The sequence below is a fragment of the Macrosteles quadrilineatus genome, unplaced genomic scaffold (assembly GCF_028750875.1).
Source record: "Macrosteles quadrilineatus isolate MER2022 unplaced genomic scaffold, UCM_ALF_1.0 Scaffold_1__1_contigs__length_201487025, whole genome shotgun sequence".
NCBI lineage: Eukaryota > Metazoa > Arthropoda > Insecta > Hemiptera > Cicadellidae > Macrosteles > Macrosteles quadrilineatus.
In genome coordinates, this window is record NW_026542594.1 from 131,638,908 (window position 1) to 131,652,784 (window position 13,877).

The 13,877-nt window shown below is 36.5% G+C and overlaps 1 protein-coding gene across 1 annotated transcript; it reads right to left on the minus strand.

Annotated features, from left to right (window-relative positions):
• Window positions 1–10,691: 10,691 nt before the first annotated feature.
• LOC129000678 (uncharacterized) lies at window positions 10,692–11,162 on the minus strand. Its single transcript, XM_054427642.1, has one exon. The coding sequence runs from the start codon at window positions 11,160–11,162 to the stop codon at window positions 10,692–10,694; it is 471 nt and encodes a 156-aa protein (XP_054283617.1).
• Window positions 11,163–13,877: the final 2,715 nt, after the last annotated feature.

Consider the following 13,877-nt stretch of genomic DNA (forward strand, 5'->3'; position numbering starts at 1 on the left):
CCGCGGCTCCACTTGCCGTAGATTGCAGCGCTGCAAATTGTAGCTGGTCAGTTGAAGAAATGGGAAGGCAGCGATCAAACGAAGGTGGCTCCACTAGCGACAGTCTGCAGCGCGCTACATTTTACGGCGCGCCGTAGAATGTAGCGTCGCGCGGGAATGGAACTCGGACCATTTTCACGCTACATTTTGTAGCGAACAGGTGGCTCCACTAGCTGTAGATTGTAGTGCCGCGTCAAAGTGTACGTACAACCGACCAGCATACAGGCACGAGACACACGCTACAATCAGTATCGACTTTTTAGTGTCCTTAGTTTTTGATTTTTGTGGATTGATTTGTAATCAATGGAGCCTGAACTATAGACTGTGAAATTATTATATTATAAATTTATAACTTATTATATCGGGAGTGTGGGGATCTTGTTTTATAGAGGTTGTGTAGGGGGTTTCTACTTTATACATATTATAAATTAATACAGTAGTGATTGGAGAAGCAAATACGTAAACACATTCAATTTGTTTTTAAATGCAGCAGTCGTCAAATTGTTATGATTAGCCCTATAATGAAAAGTTCCTAATGGTTGTTTTAGATTATTATTAATATGTACAACAAAAACTCAAGAAACTCATTGATATTCAGCGTAGGCCTACTTTGGTTAGACATATTACTTCTGAGGGTAAATGAGTGCAATAAAAAATAAAAAATGGAAATAGAATAGAAATAGAGATAAAATGACCATTAAGAGTAGGTAATTCGACACACCCAGGATTGATGAAGCGAGGGTTCACTGTATAAAATTAATTAGTTAAAATTCAGTACACTAAAATTGCATTAATGTCACTGAAAGCCGTTCCCCTACTCCAATTGCTTCTCTTAGTTTGGTATTCTTCTTCTTCAAACGTGTTGATACTGTCTGAATACTTTTGTAGTTTAGTATGCAATGTGTAGAACATCCCTTCGGACTTTCTATTGCTTAAAATTGGATGGATCCAACATCCAACATTTTCGGATGCTGTGATCGGCGTCGTCTTGATAAAAGTACACTGATAACAACAAGACTACGAATGTTAATTTGCGGCATGATCCAGGGTCAAATTTACCTCCGCGCTACACTAAACTGCTAGTGGAGCCACGGTGCATGTGAGGATTGTGAGGACGCTGCAGATTGTAGTTCGTACTCTGCTGCTAGTGGAGCCACCAACTGTCGCGTGTAGCGCGCTACAATTTGCAGCGCGACGATTTACGGCAAGTGGAGCCCCAGCCTTAATTATTTAGGTATACAGCAGAAATACTTATTTGAAATCATAATTGTAAAAATACCCTGGCCACAGCAAACCTGCAGACTTAGCGAATTCCCATTTGCCTGATTGGATTTAGACCTACACTAAGATGTCTCCTTAAAAAATATAACATTTATTCCCTATTTAAATAGAATTAGTTTAACGAGTACTTAGGTTTGCTGCAACAGGCAGGGTAAAAAAAGTGTTTTTGTTGAAAGGTTACGATTATACTAGGACAAGTAGACTTCTCATCCCATTGTAATTAATTTTTCCTACAGTCACCCGACAAAGTTGGCTTCCTTGTACTGTTTATAGTACAGAAAGCTGCTAATTGCTGCATATTTATACTTTGCCGTACGGTTTATACTTTGCCGCACATCAGGATTCCAACGAAACAACACAAAACAGCGTGGTTCCATTATGCACGTAATCCGTGTATGCTTGGAAATAGGTTGGCAACACTTAAAGATAATTATACTATGAGCAGCTGATTGATTAATATAACTACGGTTTAACCTGTCATTTCGTGTTTATAGTTTCGGTATTTCTGAACTTTCTGGACCTTCTTTTAAACGTTTTTAAAACCTTCCTACGATCTTAATAAACAAGAAAAAACCTTTTAAGCATTTTTTTAAGGCGCGGAAACCACTTCAAATTACAAAAACTTACTGAACTATATTATCAAAACGCGGAGTACATTTCTTGCCGAGGAAAAATAGCGGAGTGATATGGACCGCGGGTACTACTTTCTCTAGGGCACCATTTGTGTTACCAGCTGAACCTAAAAACGTGTTGCATAGTGTTTGAAAGACTAATTATTTATATGCTTTATAGTGACTGTAGGAAAAATATAATGTGTAACACGAGTGAAAAAGGCCTTTGCTGCACTCGAGATCATTCCACACTCGCCTGCGGCTCGTGCGTAAACATTGCTCTCGTGTGCAGCAAAGTGCCACTTTCACCACTAGTTACACAAATAACTATTGAAGCTCGTTTTTCATGTCTTTATATGCTAGGACGCTGGCGTCCGAGAGGCTAGCGTCCTACTTCGTGCCGAAAATGACGTGATTTTTGTTAAGCACCAAGATGTATGGAGTAAAAGAGGTGGGCCAGACAGAGCGGACTGCGCGCGATGACATCACTGCAGTCCCGGCAGCGGCCGCCTCGCCGTTAGATACATGCTAAACGCACAAACCTTCCTTTTTCAGACACGATTTAAGCTGATGTGTAGGAGGTATTTCACGTTATAACACAAATATCTTTGTCTACTAAATGAAGATTTTTATGATTTTTAATTAACATTAATTGTGAACAGTTTGACAATAATAAATAACATATTATGCCTTTATGTTACATAGAAATTATGAAATTCGGGAGTCTACCAATACAGTCAGAATAATAATTACCCTTTAGAATAATTTTATAAAAAGATATAACACTGCCCTTTTTTCAGGTTAGTTAAAATATACCTATGTTTTAGCTTTAGGTAAAAAAGTTGTCTGTTTAAACGTTTAAATTAGTGTATGACTAGCAGAGTACCCGTCCTTCGTACGGGGTTGGAATATAAGTATAAAATGCTTATTGCAGTTATACTCAAGCTTTGCGTTTGCAATAAGGGAGGAAAAAGTTTGATAAAATTTGCTTTTTTAAAATTTACAGTATTCTATAGGCCTAGTATTACACATCTACCATAGCCATAATGTTCTACCACTTCACCTAAACAATAGAGAAAAATAAATTATCAACAATTCGCAAAATATCACAAATTATTCATGAAATGAAAAACATAAACATAACTGTAAACAATCCTACTTTGACAGTTCTCATTGCGAATCACAGTTTTTTGTTGCTGCTTAGTTCATATTAGCTGTTTTCATAAATGCAAAAAAATATAGTGCTGCACCCTGTTGGTAAATCTTATAACTTTTTAATGCTTTTCCATATCATAGAACCAACTTTTTTAGTTGAAACAGCTGACTAAATTCTTTAATTCCCTTTAAATATGAATACTCATAAGGTTAACATGGGGAATTACAGAGCCACTGGGGCGGAGCCCGAAAGGATTTTTGAGATAAGAATATGCCTATATGTTAATCGGGAATGTAAGCTATCATCATGCCAAATTTCAGCAAAATCCGTCCAGTGGTTTATGCGTGATTGAACTTCAAACAAACAAACAAACAAACACACAAACTTTCACATTTATAATATTAGTAAGATTACGACACGTCAGGTGTATGCTGGGCTCAGTCTTTTGAGGAACTCAAGCAGGGCATGGCCGAATTTGTACATAAAGCCAGCTCATATTTTGAAAATATTAATTTCAAAGTCAGCCTTGATAAGACAGAAATTGTAGTTTTCGGATTGAGTAGTACGGCCATTCCTCTGATAGATTTAGTTAAGGATGATGTGATCTTTGAAAGTAAAGAGTGCTGTAAGTTTTTGGGACTATATATAGATCATCAGACCTTAACTTTTAAGAATCATATATCTCATGTAAGATCTAGACTTTTAAGTGGAATCAGCCTCTTCAGAAGAATATCTTTTTATTTAGATACAGATAGGTTAAAAAGAATTTATTTTGGTGTCATATTTCCATTCTTGTCTTATGGCCTTATTTTCTGGGGAAGTTCTCCCGACTGTAATTTACATACAATTTTTGTTCTCCAGAAAAGAGCAATCAGACTGATAGCCAAAGTATGGTACAAAAGGTCTTGTAAAGATATTTTTGTTAATTTAAATCTCCTCACTTTGTATGGACTACCTATACATTTTTTATCAATTAATTATGCTTGTGAAAAATTATGTAAAGCACACAAATAAAAATAGTCAAATCCACAGGTACGACACGAGACGAAAGGATGATTTTCACCGTGTGAGGAGGAATTTCAACAAAACTGGCCGAAGTCCTTTTGTGATGGGGTCAATTTATTTCAACCTCCTACCAAACAATATAAAGGAATTAGAAGACACTAAATTCAAAATTGCTTTGAAGAATTGGCTAGTTAAAAAAAACCGTATTCATCAAAAGTTTCAGATTCAACCGATTCGGCATAACAATTTGGAAAACTACATTTTGAGTGATCTAAGTTGAGCCCAGGTTTGTACACTAAGAGGTAACTTATTGTTTTATATACATTGAAATTGTATTCTTTTCCTGTGTGACTTTTATTTTGACATTTTTTACTTTTGTCTATGCATTGTTTATATATGTTTATGGACAATAAATGATTTGATTTGATATATTTTGGGGGATGTCACCGGGGGGCCTGGGGGGTATGGAACACCCCCCAACAAAGGAGGGGGATCTGGGGGTTCCCACCCGGGAAAAATTTGGAAACAACGTGCTAAATGAGTGGTTTTTAAGCTATTTTTAGGGCCTAGTTTAATGTGTTCAAGCTTCCCAGTTTATTTAAAGGCCAATTTTTTTTTAAATAAACTTGTATAATGTAATGTTTTTGCGTTATTGAGACTTGGGGTTTAATATCAAAGGAATACCGCAACATTACAACACATTCAAGCATTATTGATTTACGAAAACCCCCTTTCAACTGACAATGTCCAGAACAATGTAACAGAAAATGTCCAAAATCAGACCAAGATTTTGAACCAGAGAACTTATTTTATCTAAGAAGTGTTTAAGAACTTGCACCCAACACGACTGCATTATACCTGCCCAGTATAAGCAACAGTTACCCTACACAAAGTACACTACCGAACTATGTTGCCGACTCGGCGTCCCGTCACTGCTACCGCCAGAAGAATTGGTTCTCAGTGTTCTCATTTTTTCCACGCCAGTGCCAGTGGCATTTTACAAGGGATCAACGTGAGAATAAAGTTTATGTGCAACGTTTTTATGGTTGTGCTAAGAATTAAATCCGTCCCTTCTGCATGTCTGAGACACAACCATTTTGTTGTTGTTTTGTGGCTAGCAACATGCCAATTGGGTTGTGGTATTCTTAAATATGATATCAGATGCTCTAAATATGAATACGATTTGATATTGAAAGTTTTGAAAATTTGCTACGGTAATCATTGAATTACATTACTGTAATTACAGATTCCTAACGCTGAACTCAGATAAATTAATATTCAACTACCTTTCAAGCTTTGACTATTGGTACAACTTCTTATCTTTATCCAATACTCAATTCACGTTTTCAATCATCTAGGTTAAAATGAATGATAACATTAAATGGCGAAAAATTAAATAAGAAGAATGCGGCCGAACGTCGAATGTCAGCACCGCACACTGTCGTTGCTGTAAGGCTGAAAGCGTCCGTCGTCTGCCGATCTTCCCTACTTTTCATAACGAACAAAAAAAGTCAGACTCGAACGATTAGTGTAGGATTATACTAGGACGCTGGCGTCCGGGACGCTAGCGGGGCATTAAATCAAATGGGGGCGATTATACTAGGGATGCCAGCGTCGGATGCTAAAAAAGCCACCGGACGCTCGATTTTGTGCCTCCCAGCTGTGAGGCTGAAATTTGAGCGTCGGCTGACTTTTTGCCTCCAGGGATGCACAAAATCGGTTGTGGGGCATTGGTTCAAATGTGGCGTATTATAATAGCCTACTACTAGTAGGCTACTAGCATCAGAGACGCTATCTTTCGACATGTGCGCTAATATAGGGAATAAGCTATTACCATAGGTTGCATGGTAAGACCTGGACCCGGAACCGATCTGCTTTTTCGATTTGATGTCCCCAGAGGCCAAAAACACCATCCGTACAATATATAGATTTAAATATTATATAAATGTCCGTAAACGCGATAACTTGAGAAATTTCTGTCCAATTTTGATGAAATTTGGCTTAAAGGTGAAGGGCGGGATAAACTTGAATGGGTTCGCAAACCAGCATGAACGGACCTTGGGAACGGGGTTTCATGGGGTAAAAAAGGTGTTTTGTCATTTTTGACCCGTAGTCTAAAATAAAAAATTTCCCAACTTATATTAAAGTGTTTTTGTACGGTTATTAGTTAAGGAGAAAATTCAAACAAGTGTAGATTAAAAATCCCCATGTTATGATTATAGAAAAAATTGTTAACTGTTGGAATTTGCTTGTGCTGTATGGATATATTTTGATCAAACTTGGCCAATTTGTTTTATACTAAGCTATTAATATTTTACTGTACTAAAAACACACTTTATTAGCCTCATTAAAGCAGCAAACCTGGGTACTCGTTAAACCTAGTAATAACACTAAATAGATATAAACAAAAAGTGACAAGGCATTGAAATAAAATGGCAGTCCGAGAGGCTAGCATCCCAACACAAATCACGTCATTTTCGGCTCGAAGTGGGACGCTAGCCTCTCGGACGCCAGCATCCCGGACGCCACCGTCCTAGTATAATCTTAGCCTTAGTTTTAGGTTAGAGTTTGTAATAAATCGTTTCGTTCACCACAAGTGTAAAGACAACAATGAATTTAATAGCTTATTCCCTATATGGGAAATTCGCTAATAATAGTGCTGCACCCTGTTGGTAATCCTTGTAACTTTAATGCTATTGAACATCATAGAACAGAACCAACTTGTTTAATTCAAACAGCTGTTAAGATTCATTAATTCCATTTAAATATGAGTACTCATAAGGTTAACATGGGAAACTCCAGAGCTACTGGGGCGGAGGGGCCTTGGGCGGAGCCCGAGAGTCCGATCATAATATAAACAACTTAAATTTTCCTATTTAATGCCTAAAGAATCAGTGTAGGCATACCAAATTTCAGCCTCCTAGGTAAATGGGAAAATAAGAGAATTAGTGATGAGTGAGTCAGTGAGGGCTTTGCCTTTTATACAGGGTGGCTGAAAAGTAACTTGCACCCCCACTTAACTTTTCAATCATTTGAGATATTTGAAATCAGTTTGCGGCAACCTTCTTAGATATGAGGGGCCACAATATTTATGGTCAATTTTGAAAATTTTGCCCTAGGGGTGGCGGGGGTAGGGGGTAGCTCAAAATGTTCAAATGACAAGTATATTCAAGTTTGGTATCATTCTACAGGTCTTGACGAAACATGAACATTGACATAAAGAAAACAAAAATCGGCTTACTAATAACAAAATGGCACCCTAAAACGTTTTAAAGCCAAATAACCATGAGGGTGGCCAAAAATTAACTTGCACCCTCTTTAACTTTTTAACTATTTGAGATATTTGAAATCGGTTTGCGGCAACTTGTTTGGAAATGAAGGGCTACAATAATCATGGTCAGTTTTGAAAATTTTTCCCTTAGGGGTAGCGGGAGTATAGTAGGTAGCTCAACATTTTCAAATAGCAAGTATAGTCGAGTTTGGTATCATTTTGTAGGTCTTGATGAAACATAACAATTAACATAAAGAAAATAGAAATCGGACCATTAATAACAAAATGGCAACGCAAAATTACTTTGAATAACCATTGTCTTAATCATTTTTAGCTGCCTTTTTGTTATTAATGGTCCGATTTCTATTTTCTTTATGTTAATTGTTATGTTTCGTCAAGACCTACAAAATAATACCAAACTCGACTATAGTTGCTATTTGAAAATTTTGAGCTACCCCCTACCCCCGCTATCCCTAAGGGAAAAATTTTCAAAACTGACCATAATTATTGTAGCCCTTCATTTCTAAACAATTTGCCGCAAACTGATTTCAAATATCTCAAATAGTTAAAAAGTTAAAGAGGGTGCAAGTTAATTTTTGGCCACCCTCATGGTTATTTGGATTTGAAACGTTTTAGGGCGCCATTTTGTTATTAGTGAGCCGATTTTGGTTTTCTTTATGTCAATGTTCATGTTTCGTCAAGACCTGTAAAATGATACCAAACTCGACTATTCTTGTCATTTGAAAATTTTGAGCTACCCCTAAGGGCAAAATTTTCAAAATTGACCATAATTATTGTAGCCCCTCATATCTAAGAAGGTTTCCGCAAACCAATTTCAAATATCTGAATATCTGATTTCAAATGGTTGAAAAGTTAAGTGGGGGTGCAAGTTACTTTTCAGCCACCCTTTATATAAAACTATGTCAGGACTATGTTGGCATACCAAATTTTTGGTTGGCAATTTAAATGTCAACCGGTGTAGTAGGTCACTAGAAAATGGTCCAATAAGCTGCAGGTGTCAGTAGATACCAAATTGGATTAATATAATGCCAAATTATCCCAGTAGTGTATGGTTCAGAAACTTAGGCACTGACCAAAGAACAGAAAAAACTTATTGCTGGGTTTGAGAAATAAGAGTGCAGAGAAAATATGCGGACCATTTATGATAACGGAGGTTGAGATACGGAAGATCAGAGAGCTAAGAGGATTGTTTAAACACCCAGATATGCGTGGAGGAGAGAAGATCTTTTAAAAATATTTTCCAATAAGTACCACAAATAAGACGACCACTTGGAGGACCAAGCAATGATATACTTCTTCTGACTGGGATCAACATTATCCGAGGCAAGGGATAGAAAATGGGAGGCTAAAATCCTGTTAAGGTATCAGTTTCCACTGAGGTAAAATAAGGTACATAGCAAGTGATAATATGCAATTAAAGTTGGTAAGTAGTTACTGTGGAGTACCAGTGTGAGTAAATCGACCGCCATCTCACTTCAAGGCTTTTCAAATCAACACGATTGCTAAAATTATTAATTTTATTGTAAAATAATTGGATTTAAAATGCATAATCGTATAGGCCTATAATCAGATGAAAGAAATAGATGGTCATGTGGTAGTGTATAAGATTATTTTCCCTATTAAAACTTCCTGAATTTGTCTTTATGCTTGTTGTCTAGCAATTCTGAATTATATTCAGTTTTAATCGACTACTCGATTCCCGTACGTAGGACGGGCTAAGAGCTAGTTTGATATAAAAAGAAAACTGAGTGCTGCATTTCTTGAGCAATCATTGAAAGAGCCTATTTGCAAACGGTGGAAACATAGGAAAGTCATAGAACACCACCAAGTAGAAGAAATAGAAATAGCCTATTGTTGTTTTTTAGAATTTATAATCGTTATCATGGACAACCTAATGCGGCTATGAGTTTAAAACATTTATAGAAAACACAAAAAATACAAGATCATTATTTGAAAAATGAATAGATATTTACAACAAATATATTGATTATATCGAACTGATATGCACATCTTGAGTATTTCCAAAATCTTAGATCTTATAATCTTATAAAGTCATCGGAAATATGACTGTTATTCGTTTTAAAATAACGCCTGTAATACTTCACACCTGCTCGAATTCGAGCAACAGGTACACTAGTTTATACTTACTTACAGACGATAGACATGCCATGAATAAAATAAAACTAATTAGCTTAAGGTGAATCGAATTAATCATAGGAAATTAACCTTTCACTGGAATTGTCAGCTTAAAGTTTAAAGACAACACAAAAACTAATCTGGCCATGATCATGAGTAATTAATAGATGTATTTTATGGTTATGTGATTGGGGAAAAGATATGAAATAAACTTGTGTTGGAATTATTTTCTATAAACAGAAAATGCGAGTTCGTCATGCTTTGAGCAGCTATATATTTAAGTGTACAAATAAAAAATAGTCAAAATAGATCAGCTTGAATATCTTAAAACTGTACACGGTGAAAAACTCAAGAGCACTTTCAATAGTCATCAAAGTGTTACTTTTAATTTATAAATGTATGTATATATACAGGGTGTTTCCAAATTGTCTGGACATATTTTGTAGACTTGTTCCTTGGGCTAAGACAAACATAAAATGCCGTATAAGTATGGGTCTAAAATGCCTAGATTTCTGTTTGTCGGTCTGTTTGTGATTTTTAAGAATTGTTTTATATCTTGGGCATTTTTCAAGATAGAAATTTCAAAATTTGTATAAATGTGTATTTTATTTTAGTAGGTAAAAAGAGCTTACAAAGTTTTGTTCCAATACCTATGAAAACCAAATAATTTTTTTTGAAATTTCTATCTTGAAAAATGTCCAAGATATAAAATAATTCTTAAAAATCACAAATAGACCGATAAACAGAAATCTGGGCATTTTAGACCCATACTTATATGGCATTTAATGTTTGTCTTGACCCAAGGAACAAGTTCACAAACTTTGTCCAAACAATTTGGAAACAGCCATAGCCAACATGGCAAACTATTTATGTTTAACTATCCATTCCTTAATTCTTTGTTCCAAGTTCTAAGTGGCATTTTACAAGGCAAGGAAAGTAAAAATTATTTCAGTAATAAAAGTGATTCTTTAAATGTTAGAACAAAACTGTATATTTATTATGTTAGAAAATGAAAACATAAACATTTGACAGATGTTTCAGATAATTGTTAATATTAAATTATAAGCCAGGTATAATTGAAATATGTTACAGTCTTCCCCTCTAAAAAGAGAACAAGAGGTTGAAGTCTTGGTGTGGAAAACTCATAACTGATACTTGTGAGGTGTATAGCTTAATAGCTTACTGGAGTCATTGAAAAGTAGTAGGTTTTGTCTGGAACTGGAGTAGAGTATTCAAAATGACCAGGAGCGGGAGTTAAATACTGAACAGGAGGGAAATCAACTAGGGGTTTTAGAATTGACGTGGTCGATTTGTAACAGTTTGGAATGGAATACTCGTAGCTCACTGTCGGGGGAGAAGGAGTTGAGTACACATTGGGCTTCAATGGTTTTACCGGCGCAGGAGGTACATATTCACAGCTAACTGCAGGCACTGTTGTTGTATACTTAAGAGTCTTCAGTGGAGTTGGAGTAGAATGTTCAGAGTATGGGGGAGCAAAAGTCATGTACTGGACTGGTTTCAGTGGTAGGCCTACAATTGGTGTTTTGAGAACTATCGGCACTACAGGTTTCACAGCTGGGTAAGAGTACTCGTAGAAGACAGCAGAGGCGGGTGGTGTGTAAGTTACTGGTCTCAATGGCATTTCGTAGGTTATTAGTTAAACTGGAACTGCGGAGTAGCCGTAGCTCACAGGTTTGACAGAGGGTGGTGGAGGTGGCGAGGAGCATGTTACAGCAGGCTTCACTGTTGGAGGAGCTAGGGTGGAAGTGGATAGTTGAGAATCTATGGGAATTTTCAGTTTTTGCAACCAATCTCGACCTAGTAATGGATTAATAATGTAATCAACTACAAACAAGTTCAGGTTTGTAGATTTGTTGTTGTACCATACCTCAACTTCGACGACACCCAGAGGTTTAAAGATTTCACCGGTAACTGTTTCAAATTTTGTCGATGTTGGCTGAAGAGTTCTGTTGGGGCAAACTCTTAGAATGTCTTTGTTATTAATTATCGTTACTGGACACCCAGTGTCGATTTCAAAGGTAAGTTTACCATTTTAAATGTTCAGTGTCGTCGTGAATTTTTCCGTTGGTGAAGTAGTGGACGCAATACGGACAGGAACAATTCTTCCAATAGAAAACTCATCATGTTCTATGTTTTCTTGAATTATGGTATTTACCTTGCGATGATTTGATCTTGTTAAGGTTGATATGCAAACTTTAGAGATATGACCACGCTTATGGCATTAACTACAAAATAAGGTGTTAATGTCCCTGTCACACGATTTTGCCAAGTGGTTACTCTCACCACAACGCACACATAGTCCTGCAATTCCTAGGCGCTCATACAAGTTCTTACGATTATTTTGACTTTGTTTTGCTGATGAGTTATCACAATCATAGTTTTTTGTACGAAAAACTCTAGAAACTTATGAACTGATTATTAATTGAATCAGTTCCATGAAATGTTTTGCAACCTTTTTTTGATGCTTCAAGAGTCAGAGCCTGTTCATACGCACCTTCAAAAGTCAATTCTGGATGCTGAAGAATCTTTTCACTGATTGTTTCATCTCGTAATCCTCGAATGAATTGTGCACGTAAAAACAAATCGACCACTGAAGATTCACAAGAAGGGCAGTTGAAATTGTATGTGAATGTAAGTCTTCTTAGTGCAGCTACAAACTCAGATATGGACTCTGTCGGACATTGAACACGTGATAGAAAAGTATGTTGTTGCACAAAAACATTGGGTTTTGGACATGAATGTTTTTCAGCTATTTTAATCAATTCGTCGTAGCTTTTGTTTGATGGTAGGTCTGGAGATACAAGACTACCTAGTAGCTGATAATGTTTTGGTCCAATACAATTAATCAATATTAATTCTTTGATTTGTTGTACTTCATCTTCGTTTCCTGTAATGTTTTTCAAATGAAAGTAATTTTCAAGTCGTTGTCTATATGAATTGAAATCTTCAAGATTTTCATCAAATGAATCGAAATTGAATTATGTGATTCCGTTCTGGGGTGTTGAAGGTTTTGGATTCTGTGCATGGGTTTGTATGATTTCATTAAACTTGTTCAAAAGCATAGCCTGTTGTTGAACAAACGTCGATAAAATTGTTGAAATGTCTTCAGTCATGATAGTATGTTAATTTCAATGTTTATCCTGTAGAAAAGTGGATGAGTCATTAAAAATCCCCAATCCCCACCAATCCCGGTGGTGTGACAACAGGACTGAATTTAACCTGGTCCGTTCAGGGTCCGCAGGCGCAGCCATGCGGATGATTTCAGGGGTGCGACATTAGGACTGAGGGAGATCTCCCTCGCCGCGTCGGTTTCTTCCCGTTCTCCCTACCCTCACAGATCTGGCAGTTTTTACCCTCACAGACCGCAAGAGAACTAATCACCTAATGGAGTCGTTCACTAGGTCGCTAAGAACGCATCACCTCATGGAATCGTTCACCTAATTGCTGCGTCGTGTTTTTGAGAGAACTTGACTGTGCGGCATATTTTTTTTCCAGTTCAAGACTAAAATGTTTAATTGGTCAAAATACTATCACCCTTACAGTTGTTAGATCCATCAAATAATGACTTAAATATAGACTCTATTATTTAGTAAGTTACATAATGTATAGTGAATGGAAATACAAGGAGTAAATTAAAAAGGCTGTTTAGTTGTAGCTGCGGCGGGGGTATTTTGTATGTAGGCCTAATGTGAATTTAGGATTTTCATATTAGTAAATTTATGAAAAATTAATGTTTAGGGGCAATATATAGGTTTTAAAATAGTTAAAGATATGAAAGTAAAACCTAAAATTATACTAAAGCAATTATTAGGTTGTTGGTTAATTTTGTAGTATTAAATTGTACTATCGTATTGATATGAGGATTAAGGCTGTTGTTGACGTTGAGTTGTATTAACTGGGTTTATTTATTTAAACAATACCAACATGTGGTATTGTTAGTTTGTGAAACGCATCTCACGAACTCCCGGCTGCATACAGACTGATCCGCGGTCAGAGGGTAGTTTTGGATTATTCAAACTGACCCGGGGGTCTGGTAGGTAGATAATAGGGTCGCTTGAAACGGGCGTAGGTAAGCTGCTCCCCCGTGCCTGGGACGCCAGCGAGTGCGTCGTGCAAAATGCTTGTCTTGACTGTACTCTTCCATTCCTTACCTAATCTCTTAATCCCTTCCTTGAGGGTGTGAGTAAACTGTTCTCCCTTGGCTGTTGCATACATTTGATTGTTCACTATAAAAAATATGTTCATTATAAAAAATAAAATATACTAGTTAACAATATAGAAAAGTCGATATTCTCCATTTAAAATCAACACTGTACTTTCCAAAGCAAACATTATA

Excerpts from the sequence above, each read along its gene's own strand:
- LOC129000678 (XM_054427642.1), bottom strand. The coding sequence starts at position 11,162 with ATGCCATTGAGACCAGTAACTTACACACCACCCGCCTCTGCTGTCTTC.